The sequence below is a fragment of the Prosopis cineraria genome, unplaced genomic scaffold, assembly GCF_029017545.1.
Source record: "Prosopis cineraria cultivar Desert tree isolate PC_DT_omini unplaced genomic scaffold, ASM2901754v1 PC6, whole genome shotgun sequence".
Classification (NCBI taxonomy): Eukaryota; Viridiplantae; Streptophyta; class Magnoliopsida; order Fabales; family Fabaceae; genus Prosopis; species Prosopis cineraria.
In genome coordinates this window covers 3,296,331-3,321,621 of record NW_026555337.1, presented here as the reverse complement: position 1 = coordinate 3,321,621, position 25,291 = coordinate 3,296,331, and the positions used below count along the sequence as shown (strand labels likewise).

The 25,291-nt window shown below is 36.2% G+C and overlaps 2 protein-coding genes across 2 annotated transcripts; both read left to right on the top strand.

The window, feature by feature from the left end:
- The first annotated feature begins 1,918 nt into the window (after window positions 1-1,918).
- On the top strand, window positions 1,919-8,735 carry LOC129313514 (uncharacterized). The gene is given in 19 exon segments (XM_054956700.1): window positions 1,919-3,216; window positions 3,309-3,395; window positions 3,478-3,682; window positions 3,771-3,906; window positions 4,437-4,538; window positions 4,655-4,736; window positions 4,822-4,881; window positions 4,965-5,017; window positions 5,106-5,272; window positions 5,539-5,749; window positions 6,003-6,057; window positions 6,164-6,220; window positions 6,340-6,475; window positions 6,478-6,587; window positions 7,503-7,567; window positions 7,652-7,708; window positions 7,796-7,889; window positions 8,004-8,144; window positions 8,231-8,735. Coding segments are annotated over 19 exon segments (2,889 nt in total). The 5' UTR covers window positions 1,919-2,250; the 3' UTR covers window positions 8,336-8,735.
- Window positions 8,736-11,267: 2,532 nt separating this feature from the next.
- LOC129314214 (cyclin-dependent kinases regulatory subunit 1-like) lies at window positions 11,268-13,014 on the top strand. The gene is made up of 4 exons (XM_054957573.1): window positions 11,268-11,424; window positions 11,506-11,593; window positions 11,691-11,751; window positions 12,629-13,014. The coding sequence occupies exons 2-4, from the start codon at window positions 11,541-11,543 to the stop codon at window positions 12,779-12,781; spliced, it is 267 nt and encodes an 88-aa protein (XP_054813548.1). The 5' UTR covers window positions 11,268-11,424; window positions 11,506-11,540; the 3' UTR covers window positions 12,782-13,014.
- Window positions 13,015-25,291: the final 12,277 nt, after the last annotated feature.

Below are 25,291 nucleotides of genomic sequence, written 5' to 3'. Positions count from 1 at the left end.
ATGTTAATCTCTCCATACATATAACAAGTAAAGATAAAGATAGCAGATCACCTTGGTGTATACCACGTGTAGAGAGGAACTCCTCAACCTTACTGCCACTCCATAACAATTGCATAGTTGCTGTGGATACACTATTTTGGCTAGAAGTGAATCTTCATTGAAAATGAAAAGAAAACATTTTCATGCTTAAATCCAAGAAGAAAAGACGGGTCCACAATCTTGGAAAGGTTTTTTTTTTGTGTTTGTGCTGAGAGAGAGAGTGTAAACGTTATTAGCAGCGTCGTGGAAGGGAAACATGGTGTTGTTTCACTGGGCATATTTGAAATTGGAAACTAGACATGGGTAGATCTATCCAGCTCAGTAAAACCTTAAACAAACCCAATAAATTTCCTCTACTACCCTTCTTTTATGAATTTTCTTGATTCCCGACCTCCCCATCATTGCCCAGCTCGCGAAATTTCATCAATTTCAAATTACTTTCTGCTTTCATCATAGGAAAAATGACATTGAGAGATGACAATAGCAAGATAATCACAGCTAAGGATCGTTAATTGTTGAAACTGCATGTTAAGATTTAGGTTTAAGAAAAATAAACGGGTGAATGAAAATGCCTTACATGGCCGTCGTCAACATGACCCTAAATGCAAATTCAAGAAAGTTGGTTATAAACATTGAGAGATCAATCATCAATCAATCATGTTGTGAAGTAGCTGTAAACTGCGAAAACATTTTAAATCTTGAAAGATTAGTTATCAATTTTAAGAATTCACTTGTAAATTTTAAAAAATTAGTTGTGAATGAATTATAAATTATAAATATGGATCAATCTATGTTTTTAAAGAGATAACGATCTGATTTTAAAAAGTCTTCTTTCATATTGATTCAAACTTTTGATATTTACAAAAATTTTCATTATTTATAAGTAATTTGTAATTATTATAATATTGTGAATTGAAATTCGAGATTTATAATTATTTTTTAAAATTGTACAAATTTTTATAGTTTAGATTCGCAGCTAAAATTTCATGATTTGCAATATCAACTGTACCAGTACTTCTATGTCCATTTGTTTTAAAAATGACCATTTTTTAATTTTATAAATGGATAGTCCTGATATAATATAATTAATTATCTAGAGTGGTTCCTAAATGCCATTTTTTCCTTCATTATAATCATCATCGAACTTTTTTTTTAGCTAAATTATAATTATTACCCACTTGAGTTTACAAATCCAATCTGTTCAATAACTTCCTCTCGGGTTACATAATTGCTCCTTTTTTCTGCAGACCACATCGACATGCAAGTGTATTTTATTTTAAAATAAAAAATTAAATAAATAATATTTTTCCAATGTATTTGTTTGTGGAAGTTTCATGGGGGTAAAATATGCACAAGAGCGTTGGCCAAAAAAAAAAAAAAGAATATGCACAAGAGTGTTGGAAAATCAATTTTTACGACACTGCAGAAAAAAAACTGCTTTTTTATTTAAAAATATAACATATTTTTAATTAAATTTTACTCATAAATAGTTATTACTTTTCAATTAATTTATCTTTTCATATTTACTTCTATTAATCACCTTACAATAAATATAAAATTATTATTAATAAAAATATTTTTAAAAAATAATAATTACATCTCAAAAGATTAAAATATTTTAAAATTTTAAATATTTTATTTTTTAAAAATATTTATAAAAAAAAACTAACTGAGGCTTTTAAAACTTTGGTGGGATTTTTGTTTTTTAACACCCCCAACTCCCAAAAAAAAAAAAAAAAGATATCTGAGAACTAGATTGATAGAAATCACGCAAGAAGCGAGGGAGTCCATATCGGCCTAATTGCTTTTTATTTAAAAAAAAGCGCCGAGTACAAATACACAAAGCACGAGGGCTAGGCATAAATAGGGAGTAGAGGAAAAGACAAGGAATCACCATCGCAGGGTAATTTCGTCATCCATGAAAAAAATGCGTTTCTCTTCTTTCGCCTTCCCCAAAGAAACCGACCTATTCTCCAAGTCGTGTCTCCAGCCCAAATCTCTCTAATCTTCCAACTTCTTCCACAAACCCTACCCTTTTTTGGGGACCGTTCTCACTCTCGCAGACTCCGAATATAATTCTATTTCTTGTGTTTCAATTCGTGCTATTTCCTGTCAATCTGAGGCGCATGCGATTTATTTTCGGGATCTGGGTTTCAATTCCTACTCCTCTTCTATCGGGGTTCCCGTGATTCAATCAATTTTTGCGGGGCTATGGCGAACGGTAAGGATTCCGATGAGTTCCTGGTGTTATCGAGGGTGCGGACGGGTCTGAAGAGGGAGTTTGCATTCGCCATGAAGGCGCAGTCCGAGATCTGTGGATCTTTGGGACGGACCCGCGGCAGCAAAAACAAAAATGGGGTTCAAGATAGTCCTGTCAACAAGAGGTCCAAGAAATCTAGTTCCTCTAGAGACGAGCAGAATGGCGCGCAGCTGGTGCCGGAGGATGTTGTCGCACCCATTGTTTTGGAAGATGTCAAGGGAAAGGAGGTAAAGGCTGTAGAGGATATGGAGGATGTTATGAGCGAGGAGGAGGCTAAAAGTGATGTGGTGGATCTATCGGGTGACGACGAACCCAAGAACCCAGTGAGTGAGCCGATGGTTAAGAGGGAACCCATGGATGAGGCTGCAGTGCCCATTTGTGATGAAGAGCCCAAGGGCGATGATGTAGAAACTTTGAGCGACGATGAGCCGAAGAGTATTCCTACGCCGGAATCACTGAAGGAAGCTACAATGGAAGATATAGCCCAACCAATTTGCCAACACGAGTCCAAGGAACATCAAACTAACGAAGACGATTTACAGAAGTCTTTAACGACCGAGAACCTGAGCGGGGGAGAGACTTGTTCTCCAGAGGAAAAGGGCGCTAATGTGACTACTCCCGTATTGCTTAATGATCACAACAAGGTGAAGGGGCCACCGAGGCGGTTTACACGGTCGGCTCTAAGACAACAGCAAGATGATCCGAAGCTATCAAATGATGGAAAAGAAGCTTGTGATGGAGCCATTGGATTTGGTGATGTTAAGAGGGAAAGCGAGGATGCTTCATTAATCACTACGCCAACTCAAATAAAAATGTCGAAGAAGAGTGCCTTGAAGAAGTTCCCGACGAAGCTAAAGGACCTTCTAGCTACGGGGATTCTTGAGGGTCTACCTGTCAAATATGTTCGGGGAGTGAAGGTATGGCCTTATTTCACTATATAGTTCTAATTATTGTCATTTGGGAATTGTTACTTCAGGTGTAAGTCTAACGGCGTTTGAGAAATTTGTAGGCACGAAGACCTGGAGAAACTGGGCTCCGAGGAGAGATTAGACGCTCAGGGGTTTTGTGCTATTGCGAAGTTTGTAACGGGGTTGAGGTAGTAACCGGAAGATATGCTTGATAAATTAATTTTCTTTATATTCCTCGGTTAACTTTGTGATTTTTTTTGCTGAAAGTAGGTTGTCTCACCCACCGTGTTTGAGCTGCATGCTGGTAGTGCAAACAAACGTCCCCCAGAGTACATATACCTCGAGAATGGGAATACGCTCCGTGATGTCATGAATACATGCTCGAACGTTCCCATGGATGTTTTGGAGGAAGCAGTACAGAAAATCCTTGGGGGCTTCTCCCTTAAGAAATCTGCAATCTGTTTGAATTGCAGAGGTTTGAAATCCATACGTTTGATTTCTGTTTTGTCCATTTGCTTGCTTGTTCCCAGTAAACTTCAAAGTTGATTGTGTTTGCATTACAGTGGCAATATCTCAAGCTGGCACGGGATCGTCAAGACTACTATGTGATACTTGTGCGGGGTTAAAAGAGTCTCAACCTAGCCATATTCAAATAACTGACGCTAGCAATTCCTGTTCTCCGCCTGCAGTTACTCTCAGGTGTCTTTTTCGTTTTTGTTAAATAAAATCAGCACGTATGCATCTTATAATAATCGGGGTACATTGGAGAGTACCAGAGAAGCATGTGCCTTATTTCTCACTTCGTTAATTTGTTTACCTATTTGTTGTATTTTTAGTCTGGGGTGCTCGTACTGTGAAAACCTAATATTTTTTCTATAAACGCTGTGAACACACAGCATTTATTATGCTGATTAGAAGTTAGATATTTGTCTTTTAAATTTATTCATAGCCATGTTTTGTGAGTCCTTTTAATTCTTACTTTTTCTCTCCCATTTTTCTCATGTTAGACATTGAAGATTACGACACGTGCTAGGGATTTTAATCTTTATTATATTTTTAGGTTCGTCCAGTAGGCATATTTTTGCCAGCATCAAACTTTGAATTATCATATTGCACGCCTGTATTTAAATGCACGTACATTAGATGTTATGTGATGTTTATATCATTAAGTGGTTGAGATCTCTGCAAACTGGTAGAGTTATCATTGTTGTGACATCTATATATTCCAGATATCCCAGGTCTCCAGAACCAGTTGTTGTTCCATCGACATTAAACAGTGGGATGAAGCACACTTCTTCTCATGGCAAGAGTCAAGGAAGAATAACTAAAAAGTGAGTTTGTGCTATGCATATCTAAGACATTTTGGTGGGTTATCTGAAGTAGCTTATTTTGCTCTCAAGTCTTAGTGGAGTTTTGATCTTTGCTACCCACGGGTTTTTTTTAATAGGGATCTGCGGTTACATAAATTGGTTTTTGAGGAAGATGTGTTGCCAGATGGGACTGAAGTCGCCTACTATGCTCGTGGACAGGTCACTTTTATTGACATGGGTTACATGCTTTGTCTATTTTTTGTCATTTGCTTCTTTTCTTAATGTTCTGACGTTGTTTGCACAGAAACTCTTGGTGGGTTACAAAAGGGGGTATGGAATTGTTTGTAGCTGCTGTGACTCTGAGGTTGTTTTTCTAAGATGTACTATATAATGTGTCATATATATGGTTTGGGCTATTCCTTAAACTCGCCCCCTTTTGATGAGCAGGTAAGTCCCTCACAATTTGAAGCTCATGCTGGTTGGGCATCGCGACGCAAGCCGTGAGTTTTTCTTTGTAATCTGTTATCTGATGCCTTGTGTTTTTGGGAATTAATTTCATTTTCACTCAACATTTTTTCTTCATTGCAGTTATCTGCACATATACACTTCCAATGGAGTCTCTCTCCATGAATTGTCCATTTCCTTATCCAAAGGTCGGAGGTTTTCTACCAATGAAAATGATGATCTCTGCAGCATATGCTCGGATGGAGGGAGTCTTTTGTGTTGTGATGGATGCCCAAGGGCCTTTCACATAGGTGAAACCAATTTTTGAAATAACATTGTATAGTTTTTTTATACGTGTACCAATACTGAATAACAGCTGAGATGTCTTCAGTAACTTTGATGCAAAGAGATTTTCATAGTTTTCTATTACCTCCATTTTTTTTTTTGTGATTTTCTCTCCTGCAACTTGAACTTCAGAGTTGCTCTTGTTTTTGGTCATCCTAAGTGGTTTATGTTTAATGCTTTAGTTTTAATGAGTGCTGGATTAACTTTCTTATTTTGTCGGGGTAAATTGCAGACTGTGTTCCTCTGCTATGCATTCCGACTGGCACTTGGTATTGTAAATATTGCCAGAACCTGTTCCAGAAAGACAAATATGTGGAGCATAACATGAATGCATTGGCAGCAGGAAGGATGGCGGGGGTTGATCCTTTAGAGCAGATAAACCAAAGATGCATTCGCATTGTCAAATCTGTAGAGATTGACCATGGTGGATGTGCATTATGCAGGTGATTCCTCGCATTCCTGGAGTGCCTCCATATTCAAACTAAATTTTTTTGTGATCTTTTCTTCCTTTGGAATCTGTTGTAATCAACAATAATTTTTTTTTTTTGGATGTCATATGACCCTACTATTGCTGTGCCTTAAATATTCCTGTTTCACTAAAAATGTGACTTCTCTTTACCACCGTGTTTGATGCAAGTCTACAGTTGGTTGACACTACTATAAACTTCTGATTTTTTCCTGATGTCGTGTTCACAGAAGCCATGATTTCAGCAGAAGCTTTGGTCCTCGCACAGTGATTATATGTGATCAGGTATTGGTTTTGTGCATAATAACTCACCATGTTTTGATAGATGGATGTTTTAATGTATATGCCACTACTCTATTCAAGTAAAGTCTTGACTGACATGCTGTTGCAGTGTGAAAGGGAATATCATGTAGGCTGTTTGAAGGAGCATAACATGCAGAACTTAGAGGTGCCTGAAACTTTTGTTTTAAATTTTCATTGTTAGCCCTAATTGAAGTTTTCTTGCTCCACCCAAAAATAAATAAATTTAATCATATATACGGTTTTAATGGAGGTTATTTTTGCCAGGAATTGCCTGAAGGAAATTGGTTCTGCTGTACTGATTGCAGTCAGATTCATTCTTCTCTGCTTAATTTGGTCTCTTGTGGGGCGGAGAATCTTCCGGATTCTCTTTTAAGTATGATACAAAAGAAGCATGAAGAGAGGGCCAAGAAAATGGGGGTGGTCTAGATATAAAATGGAGAATCTTAAATTGGAAACTGGCTGCTTCTGATGAAACTAGGCAACTGCTTTCCAAGGCTGTTGCAATCTTCCATGTGAGTTTGTGTTTCTATACTAGTTGATGTTGATTTTTCATTTTGGTGCCTATCTTATCCAATTTAATTTGCTTGAGAGCTAGTTGTCATTTGGAGGCTGTGACCAATATGGGAGTGTGCAGAAAATGGGAGACTATTTGTTCAGAAGAAGGCATAGTGGCCAAAAGTCAGATAAGACGGGAGTAGTGATAGAGGTTGGGGGTGGGGGTGGGGAGCAGTTAAAAGAAGTTTTTCAGTGGGATGTATGAAGAGAATAGCCAATGGGGATGGAGGGAGAGGATGATTTGGTTAGGATCTGCAATTAGTCTCCTCCCCCATCTGTTTTTTTTTTTTTTTTGGTCTGCCATTCGAACTTGCAACCTATAGGCTGAGTGTGCAGCACACTGACCAACAAGCTACAAGTCTACTTCTCCATCTTTGTTGGTGTTCTATGCTGTTGTTCATCTATGTTTGTTTTAGTGTATGTAGTTGGAGTGCCTTAATATGTACTTGTATCCCTAGGTGCTTATATGAATTATGGACCGAACTTGTGAGTGGAAGTAATATATTTCAATTCTTTTCTAGTTCTTGTGTAAATATGTTCTGTTATCTGGTCATTTTGTGAGCTGTTCTGGAGGCTATTAGTGGGGTCCTAACAGAGGCTTACTGATGCAGAACAGTTATAAATGGGGGAAAATTGGGGGGGGGTTAAGTGGGAGAATCAGAGAACTCTTGGGGAGGAAGTTGGGAGAGTTCAAAATGGTCTGGTCTAAGTCTCACCCTACACTGACTAGTTATGTTGGGAGCCCAAGGATAACGTTAAAATAAATTATTATTTAATTGAAGTGCAAAATTCTATTTCTAGTTTGTAATATTATTAATCAATATCAAAATTGGTAATCTTATATGCAAACTTAACTTTATATTGTTTTATAGGAGCGGTTTGATCCAATAGTTGATGCAAGTTCAGGCCGTGATTTCATTCCGACAATGCTTTATGGGTAAGCACGATTTTCTTCTGTATTGATTTTCTTGCCTTACATGATTTGTGAGTGAGTTTTACTCTGTTGGTTGGATTTTTACAGTAGGAATATCAGGGGTCAAGATTTTGGTGGGATGTACTGTGCAGTGCTAACAGTCAAGTAAGCATGCGGGTGGAATATTTTGGTGGGATGTACTCCTCTGACCAAATGCTTTTTCTTGCTTACGATTTTTTTTTTTTTTGGCAGCAAAGTGGTTGTTTCTGCGGGCATATTTCGTATATTTGGAGCAGAGGTGGCAGAGCTTCCCTTAGTGGCAACAATTGCAGATTGCCAAGGACAGGTAGTTTTATTTCACTTGTTCTTGCAAGCTGTGAGTTTGGGGGAATATTACAAGCTGCAGAACATTCTATTGAATGACCATGCATATTCTGACTGGATATTGTTATTTTTGTAGGGTTACTTCCAGTCCTTGTTTTCTTGCATTGAAAGGCTGCTTGGATCTTTAAATGTGAAACAGTTTGTCCTGCCAGCTGCTGAAGAAGCTGAATCAATATGGACAAGTAAATTTGGTTTTACAAAGTTAGAACAAGATGAGGTACGTGTATTATTTGTGTGCTTTTGGCTTGATTTGGTTCCTTGAGATTCGTTAGTTGGTGGACTAACAGCCGTATAATGTTACAGGTAAACAATTACAAGAGATATTATCACATGATGATATTTCAGGGGACATCAGTGCTGAGGAAATCTGTTCCTGCACCACCCGACGTGCGCGTGAATGCTGTGTGAACGAGGAAATTTTTGCGGGGGGGCTTTATGGCACAGTCCTTTTAATATTTTTTTTCCTTTTTTTTGGCGGGGGGGGGGGTGGGGAGGGGTTTCCGGGGTGCAGACCACATTTCATTTCAGTGTATGTACAGGGATTTATCTTTTTTGGTGTACAGTTGAACAGGCAAAAACACCTCTAGCTGTAATGATATTTTTTGTAGCACAGAAATGGAGGATAGAACGGCGACATAGGGGAAGCTAGGACAACGCAGATTCAAAATTAAAAAGAAAAAAAAAAAGAGTTGATGTTAAAAATTTTCCATCACTTAGTGATATCTTTTTTTGGGAATCATGTATAATTATTTTATCTTTTTTATTATTCAAGTCATCTGAGAGTGACCCGTGCCACTTTTTTAGTAGACGTTTTATGTGAGTAACATTGGACGCTTCAGAATAAATTATTCAAATTGTGTAGTATGATACAAAGGTATTTTTAATGGGAAAAAAATTCACTTAGTTTAAATATTTACACAAATTCATTTGGTCGTCTCATTGTCCCCCATCTCAATGAGCAAAGGTGGTGGATGCTTTTAAATATAAGAAAATAATTAACTTGTTTTTAAAAAATTGGTGTGGTGTTATGATTATGTATAAAATTGAAAAAAGTGGATTAAACTATTCTCACAACTGATGGAATACATTAGTCGAGTGAAAGTAAATATTAACTTTATAAAAATTAATTTTTAAAAATAAAATAAATGTTTATTGAAATTTATAATTATAATTTTATTTATAAACAAGTAATTTTTTTTATATTCGAAAGTTAAGCTATCCATGCTTTTCTTTCTTCTAATTCCCTGTATTCTCGGTCCTGTCTGATGTACTTTTTTCCAACTTGGCTTGAATAAATATTACCCTTTTAGCCAAAGTAGAAACAAAGAAGTTGGTTAATGATAAACAGTAATATTGGATGAACGATTTTTAAGCAGTGATTGGTCTTCTTTTATTTCTTGAAGGTTACACTCTTTTGACTTGACAAGCTAACATCAATTAATAGTTGACTTTTTTAGTTTCAGTTTAAAACAAAAATAAATATTTTAAAATTTTTTAGAAAAGATATTATAGATATAGACCTCATGCGTGATCTAAGACAAAGAATGCAAGTCAAGTATACTTCAAAATTTTAAATAAAATATGTTGTTTAACTTTTTAAAATAAACTAATCAATTTTTAAATAGTACAAGTCTGTTATTTATATTTTTAAAGTGCATAAGGATAAAAAAAATTCAAAAACAAAACAAATTTCTTTTTAATATGTGGTGGTAGTAAATTATACAATAGAACGAATTATTGTTTAATGTTTAATTTATGTAGGGAGACGTTACTTTTTTAAATAATAAATTATTATTGATATTTTAATATAAATTGGATAATAAATTATAAAATAATTTATGTAAAATAGAATAAATTATTTATATTTTAAGTATAAACGAATTATTTATCTCTATTAGTCCCTTTGTACAAAGATGGAAGACATTTTTATTGTTTCGAGTATAGTTAATGTACATTTTTTAAAAATACCTATAATAAATAAATTATTTTAAATAAAAATAAATATTAAAATATAACTATATTAATTTAAAAATAATTAACTATTTTATTAAAATTAGTTTCCATTAAAAATAGGGAAAATGACAGAAAAAATTTATTTAAATTAGGTAAATGATAGATTGATATGACGAAATGGTATAATTCCCCTGCAGTCTCTTAAGATCTTTTTATCATTAGGGAATTAAAAAAAATGACACTTTTGCCTAGACATTCATCAGAGTTGAAAATTCGCAAGTCTTCATTCACAATTTTGATTCCAATATTAACAAGTTTTGTCTCTAAATTCACAATAATTTATTAATTATTTGCAAGTTCTGGCGTGCAAGTCCAAACAAGCATCAGAGTTAAAAATTCGCAAGTCTCCATTTACAACTTTGGTTCTCAGGTTAAAAACTTTTGTTCCTAAATTTGTAACAATTTATTAACCATTCGCAAGTCTTGGTGTGCAAGTCTAGATAAGCATCAAACTTGAAAATTCACAAGTCTCCATTCACAATTTTAGTTCTCAAATTAAAAACTTTTGTCCCTAAACTAACAATAATTTATTACCCATTTGCAAGTCTTAGCGTGCAAGTTCAAACATGCATCATAGTTAAAAATTCGCAAGTCTCCATTAACAACTTTGGTTCTAATATTACCAAGTCTTGTTTCTAAGTTCGTAACTATGCAACAAGAAATTATAATTTATCAATACCCTCTAAATAAGCATTGGTGCCTACGTTTTTTAGCTTTAAGCATGGAGAAAAAAATGAAAACTTCAATCATTTACACACACCCACATCAACTTCAACTGTTACCTATGAGAGGAAAAAATTTTAAGGAAGAGAGAAAATTTACCCATGTACAGCATACGCAATAGAGAAAAAATGTTTGCTTATATATATATATATATATATCTCTCTCTCTCTCTCTCTCTCTATGCATAGCAACCAAACAAAACAAAAACTCATGTACAGAAATTAAAAAAAAGAAACACGAGAAGAAGGAGAAGGAGATGAAGGAGAGTGAGACGGATTAAAAGAATATCATGAATAAAAATGTGAATGGAGAACTTAAGAACCCAAGACGGATCAGAAAATTTGCAAGTTTTTTTAGTGAGGATTGAGATTTTTGTTTATTTTAAGAGTAATTTGGTCATTTTATTTGATTTTTTAATGAAAAAATTTTTAAGAAATTTTAAAAAAATTATATCATTTTATAAAATCAATACATCGTTTACCTAATTTATATGAATTTTTTTGCCATTTTTTCTTTAAAATATCTTAATTTTTTAACGCGGGAGCGTCTCTATTAAGAAATCTTTTTCGCTTACGAATTTACAATCCGACCCCTCTGTCACTATCCTCGAAGTCTTGCCCTTTCCTTCACAGGTCTCAACTCCTCTACATTTTGTTCTTATTTCCGAATTCCGACTACGGTTCTCTACTCAAGTGGAGCCCAGGGCCTCAAATCTTGAACCCTCCTTTCCTCTCGCTGCTTTCTCTGATTCTCTCCTCCTGGTAGTTTATTATATTCCATTTTCTCTCTTGTCAATATCAGTTTTTCCGATAATTTTCTTCTAAAGTTCTCTATCTGCGCAGGTTAAAGTACGAATTGACAAACCCTAGAGTGAGAAATGGGTCAGATCCAATATTCTGAGAAGTATTTCGATGATACTTATGAGTATAGGTAACCACATTTGACTACTGTCTTCGCCCATTATCGTTTACTTATCGTGATCAAGTGTAAAATTCTCCATCGTGACTCGTAATAATTGATTATTCAGGCATGTGGTTCTACCTCCTGAAGTGGCCAAACTTCTTCCCAAGAATCGTCTTCTTTCTGAAGTATGTGATTAGGGTTCTCTTATCTATATGCTTGTTTTATGATTAGCCTTGATCTTTTCATTACATATACTGTATCAGTCAGATTCACAGCCAGCATAGTGTAGTCTAGACTCTAGATTGATAAATTCTTGTAACCCACTTTTGATCGACGATTCTATAGAATTTAGAGACGATTAAATCTTCGTGCAAGGTTAAATAAAGGCTTAAGTCCTAACGAGTGAGCCTTTATCCACGCTGAAGATTGATTAAGATCTTGCGTCAACTTTCAAAACTGATCATTAGTAGGCTTTTTTATCGATCTGATCCCGAGTGGATGTACATGGTGTATTACGAAAGATATAATAGAGAGGAAAGAAATGAGAAGGACAATGACCAGATATGGATCCTATTTATCATGCATTATTTTGTGTCACTTTCTTTGGTTTTTTCCACTTTCTTTTCTTTATTTGAATGAATAAATATATAAATGCACAGGATGTAGTTTGGTTTTTATCCTGTAAAGATTAAGGGTCATTGGGATGGATGGATGCAGACAGTGACGGCCTCTCTTGAGGCTATTTATTTTCATCATAATGAAAAAAATGCGTTTTAATGATTTACATGCTTTAATCAACTGATGTGTCTTGGGCTATTCATGTAATATTCTCTAAGTTATCCTTGTTTTAGTTCACATGTACTACGGGTACAGGGCAGTATGTTCTGTGTCTCTATCATTTTATGATTTTAACTGCTCAAACATACTTCATTATAAGTTATTTGGATCTGTTGTATGCTGAATGATATTTTCTCAATTTTGCTACTTCTTTTTAACTGATTTCTATCTACTAACTTTGCGCATTTTATGAAACTCGGAACGTTATGTTGCCTTTTGATATAGAATGAGTGGCGTGCAATTGGAGTTCAGCAGAGCCGTGGTTGGGTTCATTATGCAATTCATCGTCCTGAGCCACACATAATGCTCTTCAGGAGGCCGCTGAACTATCAGCAACAGCTGGAAAACCAGGCTCAGCAAAACATGCTTGCCAAGTGATCCACCTTCGGTTAAAATCTGAAAACAGGTCTAAAAATTATCTGTATTTTAGAGTTTGATCGAGGATGCGTTGTAAAACCTAGCACAATGGTGGACCTCTGTAGTGGTTGAGATGGGTTTCAATTAGCATATGAACCGTGTTCTAAAAACACGAGTTCTCTCATTTCTGAGACTCGTTATGTACCATTGGTGGACTAACCTGCTGTGTTCAATGGATACATACTTCACTGTCACTTGTTCCAAACATTTTGCCGGTGCTCATTAGGCAATGTGTTTGTGATTTTGTTTTCTCATACAAGGTTAAGGTGCAAATCTACTTATAGAGTACTACTTGCATCCATAACTTAAGTATGGTACAATTTTACCTATGAATTCTCAAAAATTGAAAATCTCAATTCGTAATGTGGCCAAATGTCTTGTAAAGATTGTGGGTGTCACCTATTATGTCATCTGTGAATGGATTAGGGGTAAAAATATTCAACAACAACAACAACAACAACAACAACAACAACAAACTTTTATCCCATTAGGTGGGGTCGGCTACATAGATTGCAAGATGCCATTGTGCTCTATCATTTATCAAACTTTTAGGAATATTATTAATTAAGAGATCGCGTTCCATAACTTCTAAGAGTGTTCTCTTAGGTCTTCCTTTAACTCTCTTAATCGGATTCAAAGTTATATGTTCCACTCTTCTCACTGGTGCCTCCTTTGGTCTTTTTTGTACATGCCCAAACCATCTCAATTAATTTTCTACCATTTTTTCCTCAATAGGTGCCATCCTCACTTTTTCGCGTACGTACTCATTTTGAATTTTATCTTTACGTGTATGTCCGCACATCTATCGTAACATTCTCATCTCTGCTACTCCAACTTTATGTTCTTGCTGTCCCATTAAAGCCCAGCATTCACTACTATATAACATTGCCGGTCTGATAGCAGTGCGATAAAACTTTCCTTTAAGTTTATTAGGCACCTTACGGTCGCAAATAACTCCTTTAGCTTTTCTCCAATTAAACCACCCAACTTGAATTTTATGTGAAATATTTCCACTGATTTCGCCATCATTTTGAATAATGGCTCCCAAATATCTAAACTTTTCCACTTGAGGTATAATTTGATCTCCCAATTTCACTTCCAAATTATTGTCGAATAGTCCTTTACCAAATTTACAATATAAATATTCCGTCTTACTTTTACTCAGACAAAAACCTTTCGACTCCAATGTCCTCCTCCATAACTCAAGTTTGCAATTAACCTCTTCTCTTGTCTCTGCTATAAGAACTATATCATCCGCGAAGAGCATACATTTCGAAATTTCCTCTTGAATATGTTTCGTCAAAACATTTAAGATCAAGTTGAACAAATAAGGACTTAGAGATGATCCCTGATGTAGTCCAATCTTTATAGGAAAATCCTTTGTTTGGCCACTAGGCGTTCTTATACTAGTTTTTACCCCCTCATACATATCTTGTATGGCTTTAATATAAGCAATCCGTACTCTCTTTTTTTCCAACGCTTTCCAAAGCACTTCTCTTGGTATACGGTCATAAGCTTTTTCCAAATCAATAAAAACCATGTGTAGATTTTTATCTTTACAATGATACTTTTCCATTAATCTCCTTAGTAGATAAATCACCTCTGTAGTTGATCTACCTGGCATAAAACCAAATTGATTTTCAGAAATACTTGTCTCCAATCTCAACCTGTGCTCAATTACTTTCTCCCACAATTTCATTGTGTGGCTCATGAGTTTAATCCTTCTATAGTTAGTACAATTCTAAATATCTCCTTTATTTTTATAAATAGGAATTAATGTATTTCTCCTCCACTCATCAGGCATTTTCTTGGACCGTAAAATCACATTAAATAACTTAGTTAACCATCTCACTCCTTCTTCACCTAAACATTTCCACGCTTTGATAGATATACAATCAGGTCCGTTGGCTCTACTATTTGTCATTTTCTTAAGAGCTTCCTTTACCTCCTTATCACGTATTATTCGATAGAATGACAAATTTTGTTCTCCTTCACCAGTTACTAAATCCTCCAAGTTATTAGATGAATCCTCTCCATCATTGAAAAGTTTAGAAAAGTAAGTCTCCCATCTATTTTTAATTTCATCATTTGTAACTAAAATTCTTCCCTCTTCATCCTTAATACACCTTATCTGTTCTAGATCTCTTGATTTTCTTTCCCTACTCTTGACAATCTTATAAATATTTCGCTCTCCTTCCTTCGTCTCAAGGCTCTTACAAAATTCTTCAAAAGCTTTACAACGAGCTTCACCTACAGCTCTCTTAGTTTCCTTCTTAGCCATACGGTACCTCTCCCAATTTTCCTCATTGTTACACAAATGTATGGCTTTAAAACAGTTCTTTTTATATTTGATTTTGTCCTGTACACTATTATTCCACCACCAAGACTCCTTATCTCTCAGACTAGAACCTTTTGATTCTCCCAAAATTACTTTTGCAACCTCCTGTATTTTTTTAGCCATATCCTCCCATATGATGTTAGCACTTCCCTAAGATTCCCAAATTCCTTTATCCAAAAGATTTCGCTTGAAAATATCTTGCTTCTCATCTTTTAATTGCCACCACCTAATCTTTGGTGTTACTACTTGTCGACGTTTTTGGATTTTACTCATAATACACACATCAAGGACTAGGACCCTATGTTGTGTCGTTACAGCACACTAGTACAAAAATGACTTTTTACAGCGGTTAAAAATGACTTTTTACAATGGTTAACGAGACGATGTTGTTTCAGGGGATGTAGAAAGTCCCTCTTTTTACATCGGTTATAGAGCCGATGTTGAAAATTATATACAAGAAAATTAAAAAAAAATTTACTTTAACTTTTTACACCGGTTCCGATCCCAACCGGTGTAAAAAGTGCACCTTTTACACCGGTTCCTTTTACACCGGTTGGGATTGGAACCGGTGTAAAAGGTACACTTTTTACACCGGTTATTACCATAACCGGTGTAATAACTGGTGTAAAAGGTGCACATTTTACACCGGTTGGGATCGGAATCGGTGTTACACCAGTTATTACCATAATCGGTGTAAAAAATATTATATTCTACAACGGTTGTGGTAATAACCAGTGTAAAAAGTATTTTATTTTATTTTATATTATATTTATTTTATCAATTTTACCCATTCCTGTGCATAGAAATTGCCAAATCGGATAGCCCAATTAATTTACAATTGTTTATCAAGTATTTATCAACTATACAAAGCTATTTAACTATTAAAAAAACTAATAATTGTCTAAATTGTCAAAATTGCCATTCCTGTGCATAAAAATTGCCAAATCAGACAGCTCAATTCATTTACAATTGTTTATCAAGTATTTATCAACTATACAAAACTATTTAACTATTAGGAAAACTAATAATTATCTAAATTGTGTCAACTATCAAAATTAAAACATGTCTAAAAGTAACAAAAAACCTCACAAGTTTTCCACAAAATAGGTTGCCCAACGTATGCGGATGTCTTCAATTTCAGCTTCAGAAAATGCATCCAAATTGTCGAACATTTAAAATTTAATTCATAAAGTAGGCATATTAATCAATCTCAAATAACATAATAAAATAAAATTTTTAAAAATATATATATATTTACCTCTTTTGTAAATTCGGTCATGCCTAATGTGATAATATTGAGCATGTACCTCATGACATATAGACCGCACAAGTTCGTCCTCACCGGTAGTCTATGACTCTATATAAGAATAAATCATAAAAAATTAGTAAGAAATCTTAATAGTTGAACATATTAATAAAGTATAGCATCACCTTTGGCTCAATCCATGTGGGATCCTTGAGCTCATGTCCATGTTTTTGTAAGACTACATTTTGATATGTTCTCATTGTCCTATGATCAAGATTACCAAGTTAGTAAAAATCTTCAAAAAAAAATTAAATTAAATAGTTTAGTAAAAGTATTCTTACAAGTCTATCGTCTTCTTCATTTCTTTCCCAAGTTTGTAATGGAGGGAGCATAAAAAGACGACAGTGTTACTCTTCATTGAAAGAACAAATAACTGCCAATGGTCCTTGCTAAATATGATACAAGTTAAAGTAAATCCATATTAAAAAACTATTAATTATAAATTGATTCTTACGAGTGCACATATGGAGCCATAAAAACGTCCTTTTTGACTTCACATATTCTCTGTTGGACGTACGTGGCCCTTAACTCTGGAGTATTACCTTTCTCTGTCATGTGATGAGGGCAAAGGAATCCAAACTTATCACCTTTGCCCGATGTAATGCATAAATGATGAAGATACCTACAACAATGCAATTATATTAGTTTACTAAACTTGATGATTAAGTTTACTTACAACAATGCAATTATATTAAAGAAAAATATACTTACATCATAAATAGTTCAATGTGTGGTGTGGTAAGTTGATTATTTGACAGAAGTCGAATCAAATCTTCCCGTTCAATTGTCACTATCATGTCTTTCTTGCCCACAACCTCCGAATCCATTTCTAAACTCTTGAACTCGAATGATAAATCATACGCCATTAAATCATTCGCTGATGCGGAGTCAACGAGGGTTGTGGAAGCTTTGGGAGATTCAATGAGGAAAGCTTTTACATAATAAAAAGACAAGAAATAATTAATAAAAAACATATATTAGGAAGTTGCTACATAATAAAAATTCATGAAATTTCATACCACAGCTTGAACTAGATTCACAAGTCTCTTGGGCTATAGGATAAAATTGCCAACAGCTTCAACCACAGTCTTCACCTCATCAGTAGGGAATGGAACAAAAGCATCTGGTACTTTTGGATCTGCAACCACCACTCTTACTTGATCATCTTGAATTTGCGTGTGGTGGATGGTTGACCCCAAGCTATAGATGCTACCAAGAGCAACCAAGCATTTATTAGGATCTTCTAGAAATATCTCACATGGTTCACCAATGTTGTCACCAGAAAGACCCTCTGACACATGCTCAAGAATATTACTCCCTTTTGTACTATAAAATGCAGGAGATGTATGAACTGGTTCAGCAGTTGTCTCCTGTCGTGAACTCATCATGCTCATCATCTCCTCCTTCATTTGCTCTTTCATTTGTAGAAGCCGAGCTGCAAATGAAGCTTCAAACTCATCCTTAGTCTGTTGCCTCACAGTGGATATCAATGTATCAAGCTCTTCTCTAGCCACTACACCTCTTGAATTGGGACGTGCAGGTGCTTCAAAGTAGTCCTTAATGCCCACACCATATCCAACGCCCTTCACACGACCCGGATGCTCTGGCTTGCCTGTAGCAACTGTTAAGATATTATTTCTGCCCTCTGAAATGAAGCTTCCTTGGGCTTGTTGCTCCTTAAGAGTATCCTATAATATAAAAATAAAAATATTAATTAATAATATATACAATTGTATAGAAATTTAAAGAGACAAGGAATAATAATTTTACTTACAATCCTCTCGGCAATCTCCCGTGCTGTCTCACTTGTATAGCCTCCTTTCTTGTACTGATATCCATATCTTCATTTCTCCTCTCGAGAGATAGGTGATGGTGGAGAAAGGAGTATGGAAGGATCAAACTTGGCTTTTTCTTCTCTCTTCTTCTGTTTCTCTGCCATCAGTATATCATCAGCTCTAGCATAACCTCCACAAGACAGGGTGTGGGGGCATTGATTCTGCCTAGCCATTTCTCGCCCTTTAGCTCGTTTTTCCTGTTAATAAATTGAATTTTAGATTTATAATTGAAGTAAATCTAAATAAAACTTAAATAAATTAAAAGTTAACAAACCATAGCCTTTTCAGAAGTTCGAATCTTGACAAATTCTTCCCAAGTATCTTCATCAAGGAACTAGTATATATCAAGAGGATTGGGACGAGCCTAACCCTCTGGCAGCTCGATAAAGATATATCTTCTAGCAAGATCAGTCTTAAAATTTCTCCAACGTGTTCTATAGTAAGAAATCAACTTGTGTCGACAATCTTGATTAGATGGAACATCGTATGTGAGCTACAATGAAGACATAAGATAATAATCAATAATTACCCAATAATATATAACTATAAAAAATTTTTAATTTTTAATTACTTACCTGAATACTTTCCCAAATCTGTTCCTTCACACGTTCTGGCACATCAGGCCAGTCCTCAAACACAATAGGAGGCTTGGTACGTGATAGGAGGCCAAGAAAACTAACAAACTTGGCTTTATGTGGCCCTATCGGATTCCATCTCCGGTCAAATTGAATTGATAACCTACGCCCAGCACTCCTACTTAATGTCAGATCTCTTAATCGTGTGCCACGTCTCCCCCTCCTCACAGACTGGCTCTGACTCGGCTCCTCACTAGGGGTGCCCTAACTTAGCTCCCCACTAGGAGCAACATCACCAATTGATTGGCTCTGAGTGTCATCACCTTGATTCTCCATATTCCTATTAATTCAAATAAATGAAATTAATTAAAAAAATAATCAAAGATAAGATAATTAAGAAAAACAATCCCACAACATAAATTTAATTGAACTAAATTAACATACTTTAATTTCAAAACTAAACTCATATAGGGATATTCTCCCATATCCCTTCATGGTGATCACTTCTTATGGCATATTCATCATCTACTTTATCTACTACATCCAAAATTGGTAGCCCACTTGAGAAGTTAGGAGTTTCAGAAATATCAAAATTTGATTCATGATCGTCATTACTATCAATCATCCTTTTTCCTTTAAGTGCTATTGACCAATTTTTATTTGCTGGATCTGTGACATAGAAAACTTGTTTAGCTTGGTCTGCCATAATAAATGGCTCATCTCCAAAAGTTAGTTTTTTAAGATTAACCATTGTAAATCCAAACTTATCATCACGAATACTATTGACGTCAACCCACTTGCATTTAAAAACAGGAACTCTAAATTTTATATAATCAACCTCCCAAATCTCTTCAATAACCCTAAAGTAAGTCCTGGATGCTAGTTTAGGTTTCATATCTTTTAAACTAGAAAAGTGTACGGCTTCAGCCATTATCATAACTCCATTATTTTGCACCGTACTCTTCTCATCCAAAGACTTTGTATAAAAGGAATACCCATTAATATCATAGGCACTCTAACATATAACATCAAAGTTAGGACCTCCAGCCAACCATTTAACTGTTTCAGAAACACCACTTTCATTCAAAATTTTTTGCTTGAACCAATTCACAAAAGTCCTATTATGCTCTTTCAACAACTTTTGTTCTGTCATTCTCATTCAATAATTTTTTGCCTTTAAAAGTTCTTTATGAGAAGATATGTAATCTTTAACTTCATCAATATTATTCAAGATATATAAATGTGCTTCTTGTAATTCATCATGATTCATGCTCTTCACTGATACTCCACGTGTGCCTTGACCATATTGCCTTTTCTCATGACGAGATTTAGGAAGTCCAATTGATTCTGTACTTGACAAGTAATCAGAACAAAACTCCATAGCTTCTTCAGCAACATATTTCTCAACTATTGATGCTTCGGGTCGAAATGGATTTCTGACATACCCTTTCAGTATTTTCATGTATCTCTCAACTGGGTACATCCATCGCAAATAAACAGGGCCACACAATTTTACCTCCCTTACTAGATGCACTGTGAACCATAATGTCAAAAAATGTAGGAAGAAAGTGCATTTCAAGTTGGCACAAGATAGTACAAGCTTCTTGTTCTAACTCTTCCAGTTTACAGGGATCAATAACTTTACTGCATATAGCATTGAAAAAGAAACAAAGTCTGGTTATTGTAAGTCTTAAATCTTCTTTCAATATGCCTCGAATAGCCAAAGGTAATAGCTGTTGCATCAAGACATGGCAATCATGAGATTTTAAGCCTACCAGTTTCAACTCTTTCACAGATAAGCTTCATAATATTTGAAGAATACCCCGAAGGAACATTGATTCCATGTAAACACTCACAAAAACTTATTTTCTCAGATTTGCACAATGTATGAGAGGCTGGGGGACAATAAGTTCGTTTACCTTCTGGTCTTGGGTATAAGTCTTCCCGTATTCCCATTTCCTTCAAATCCAATCTTGCATTCACACCATCCTTAGTCTTACCTGGTATGTTCAGAAGCGTTCCAATAATACTATCACACACGTTTTTCTCCACATGCATAACATCAATACAATGCCTTACTTCAAGATTACGCCAATATGGGAGGTCAAAAAAGATAGACTTTTTTTTCCATATGCTTTTTGCACCAGTATTCTTTTTAGTCTTACCGAAGACAATATTAATGTTTTCACACGTTCATATACTTGATCCCCAGTCAAAGCATCCGGAGCATCATTGTGTTCTTGGTGATCATGAAAAGCTTTCTTCAATCTACGATATGGGTGATCTCGTCTAAGAAACCTCCGATGGCCAAGGTAGACTGTCTTCCTTCCATGAAGTTGATGGTAGTTTGTGCTTTCTTCACAAATTGGACAAGCTTTATGACCTTTCACACTATAACCAGACAAATTTCCATACGCAGGAAAAATCATTTATAGTACAAAAGATCATAACACGTAACTTAAAATTCTCCTTCTGATTTGCATCAAACATTTCCACACCTACCTCCCACAACACTTTCAAATCTTCAATCAGAGGTCTTAGGTAAATATCAATATCATTTCCCAGTTGTTTTGGTCCCGAAATCAACATGGATAGCATCATGTACTTCCATTTCATGCACAACTTAGGTGATAGATTGTAAATCACCAAAAGAACAGGCCATGAACTATGTATACTACTAAGACTACCATAAGGATTCATTCCATCGGTAGAAAGTCCAAGCCTCAAGTTCCTTGGCTCATTGTCAAATTCGGGAAATAATTGATCAATTTTCTTCCATTGAGGAGAATCGGCTGGATGTCGAAGTTTTCCATTAGATATCCTCTCATTTGCATGCCACATCAAGTTCTTTGCATCATTAGTATTTGCAAACAAACGCTTGAACCTTGGTATAATTGGAAGATACCATAAGACTTTTGTAGGAGCCCCCTTCTTTTTGTACCGTGGTGTCTCACATTTCGGACACTTCTCCTCCCCTTCAAGCTCTTTTCTGTACAACACACAATCATTAGGACATGCATGTATTTTTTTATACTTCCTACTCATTGGACATAAGATCTTCTTGGCATCATAATAACGATTTGGTAGTACATTGCCCTTCGGAAACATTATTTGAAGTAACTCTAACAACCATGTGAAACTTTGATCACTCCACCCAGCTCTTGTCTTTAAAGTAACTGGTTTTAACACCCCAGATAACAAACTAAAATCAGTGCACCCCGGGTATAGAGGCTTCTCTGTGTCAGTGCACAAGTTATCATACACATGTGCTCGTTCAAAAGCCTCTTCCCCAACATCACGGATCATGTCCTCTAATTAATCTTCATTCGTTTCTACTTCATCATCAAGATTATCAACTTCCACACATTGAGATGTGTTACTATAATTTTCCAATCGTTCACCATGCCAAATCCATATTGTATAATTTTTGCAAATCCCATCACAAACTAAGTGCTCTCTTATTTCGACAACACCTAGTCTCCTCTCATTTAAACAATTAACACAAGGACAATAGAACCTTTCACTATTGTCAACAGCATTTTTCTTAGCAAATTCCAAAAATTCTTTCACCCCATTACCATACTCGTCACTCGTTCGTCTAACATTCATCCAACTACGATCCATATGTCACCTCCTAAAGAATATAACTAATGTTATTATCTTCAAACTATTTTAAGAAACTAAGTTCCTAATTAAATTAAGATTTGAAAAAATTTCGGTAGAATCTCCTCTAAAAATTAGATCTCCCAAGACTTTTAAAAAAATTTGCAAGAGAAAATTGACAATTTTAAACTAAATAAATGATCACATACAACAACCTGAGGCCTTATGAAGCCACTAAAAGCAATCCCAGCAACAATCAATATCATTAAAAACTAAATTTAAAAAAATTAGAGGAAAGAATAAATTAAAAAAAATTTTGACAGAGTCTCCCCTAAAAATTGGACTTCTCAAAAGTTTTAGAAAATTTTACACGAGAAAATTAACAATTTTAAACCAAATAAATGATCACATGCAACAACCTGAGGCTTTATGAAGCCACTAACAGCACTCCCAACAACAATCAATATCATTAAAAACTAAATTTAAACATTATAAAATTTAAAAATTTATATTCAACACATACCTGGGTGGCGGCAGTTGCAGCAACAACGGCTCAACACGGAGAGTGAGGGAGAAGGAGTGGTAGAGGGGGGCAAGAGGGAGGGAGAGGGGCAGGGGGCGGGGGAGTGAAAGGGTGGGCAAGGGGAAAGGGGGAGGGGAGTGGGTGGCGGGACGAACGGGAGGGGAAAGGCCGAGGAAGGGGGAGTGGGAGGGGGATGGGCGGCGGGACAAGGGGGAGGGGATGGACGGCCGAGGAAGGGGGACTGGGAGAGGGAGGGGGTGGCGGGACGAGGGGGAGGGGGAGGGGGTTGGGCGGACCTAGGGGGAGGGGAAGGGGGCGGCGAGGGGAAGAGGGGGAGGGGAAGGGGGCGGCGAGGGGAAGAGGGGGAGGGGGAGAGGGGTGGGAGGCGAGGGGAAGAGGGGGAGCGGCAGGACAGGGGGAGGGGGCTGGGCGGACCGAGGGGGAGGGGGAGTGGGCGGCAAGGGGAGGAGAGGGAGGGGGCTCGGCGGACAAGTGGGAAGGCTGGGCGGACGGGGGAAAGGGGGGCCGGCGAGGGAAAAGACAAGGGGGAGGGGGAGTGGGCGGACGAAGGGGAGACGAGAGGGAGGGCATGAGAAGGAGGAGAGGGAACTGATCAATGAAGGGAGGAAAAAATAAATTTAAAAAACACTTTTTACACCGGGTGTCCAGGCACCCGGTGTAAAAAGTATTCTTGTTACACCGGGTGCCTGAACACCCGGTGTAAAAAGTGACCTTTTTACATCGAGTGCCCCCACCCGATGTAAAAACTATACTTTTTACACCGGGTTCCTAGGCACCCGGTGTAAAAAGTTATCTTTTTACACCGGGTGCCTCGACACCCAGTGTAAAAAGTGTCACATAATTCAAGATAATTACAAAAATGCCACCGCCTTTATTTTTTACACCGTTTGCCTTCCAATCGATGTAAAAAGTACCCCATAAATTTTATATTGTGTACTAGTGGCATCTCCGAGGATCACCTTACAATTTTTACAAAGTCTTCTATCTGTGTTCCTAACCAAAAGAAAATCAATCTGTGACCTTGAGGCTCCTCTTTTGTAAGTGATGAGATGCTCATCTCTCTTCTTGAAACAAGTGTTGGCAATCTTAAAATCATACACCAATGAGAAATCAAGAAGAGTTTGTCCTTCATTGTTTAGCTCTCCAAAACCAAAACCACCATGCACCCTCGCATACTGACCAGCTTCCCTCCCGACATGCCCATTAAAATCTCCTCCAATAAAAATCTTTTTACTCTGTGGTATGTGTCGAATCAACCCCTCCAGATCCTCCCAAAATAATTCCTTAAGACTGGCTTCTGTCCCGACTTGCGGCGTATAAGCACTAACAATATTAACAGCCTCATGTCCAATTATTATTTTTAAGGAAATAATTCTGTCTCCAATTCTGCTAATTTCTACAACGTTCTTCTTCCACTCCTTATCTATAATGATGCCTATTCCATTGCGTGCACTTACTTTTCCTATATACCAAAGTTTGAAACTCTTGAATATCCTTAGCTTCTTCTCCATGCCATTTTGTTTCTTGCAAGCAAAGGATATTGATTTTTCTTTGAATCATAACCCCTACAACCTCTACAGATTTACAATTTAATGTCCCAACATTCCAAATACCAAATTTAATTTTGCTCTTATGGACTAACTTCTTTAGCCGTGTGCGTCTAGAATGACGCGGTAGCCCTTGCTCATTTAACACTACATCCGGGCGCCAATGCAGCGGCTCTAACTCACTTATCACTGTACTCGAGCCATGCAGCGCGTTACTTACGGGCAAAGACCTAGCATTAACATTATAACATCTATTGTTCATGTTCATGATAGATTCAACAAAATTTTACATTGGCTATTAATGGCCTAACACAACGCTCCTTTACCCGGGCTTGGGACCGGCTATAAACATTAGCGAAGTTAGGGTTAAAAATATTCAAAAAGTAATAAATTATGGTGCATTTTTTTCCCATCAATTCTTAAAAAAAGTTAAAAAATTCCTAATTTGTGACAAAGGTAGATGTAAAAGATGTTGATATTTTATTTAACTTAAGGTGTAAACGTGAAAATATGTATTCAGATTTGTTCTAATTGACAGAAATTAATCCTACCTACAGCATTCTATCTTGTTACAAATCATAGTTACATCAAAATATTTCCATTCAAAACTCCTCAATAATCTACCCCAACGCCCTTCTCTTGCTACTCAAGTTATCTCAAACTCTCTTCCATCTATTTAATTTGGATAAATATTGTGCTTAAAGTTTATGCTAGTTAAGATAT

Coding starts and splice junctions, on each gene's coding strand:
- LOC129314214 (XM_054957573.1), top strand. CDS start 11,541: ATGGGTCAGATCCAATATTCTGAGAAGTATTTCGATGATACTTATGAG. Junction 11,594..11,690: donor GATGATACTTATGAGTATAG/GTAACCACATTT, acceptor TTGATTATTCAG/GCATGTGGTTCTACCTCCTG. Junction 11,752..12,628: donor AGAATCGTCTTCTTTCTGAA/GTATGTGATTAG, acceptor CTTTTGATATAG/AATGAGTGGCGTGCAATTGG.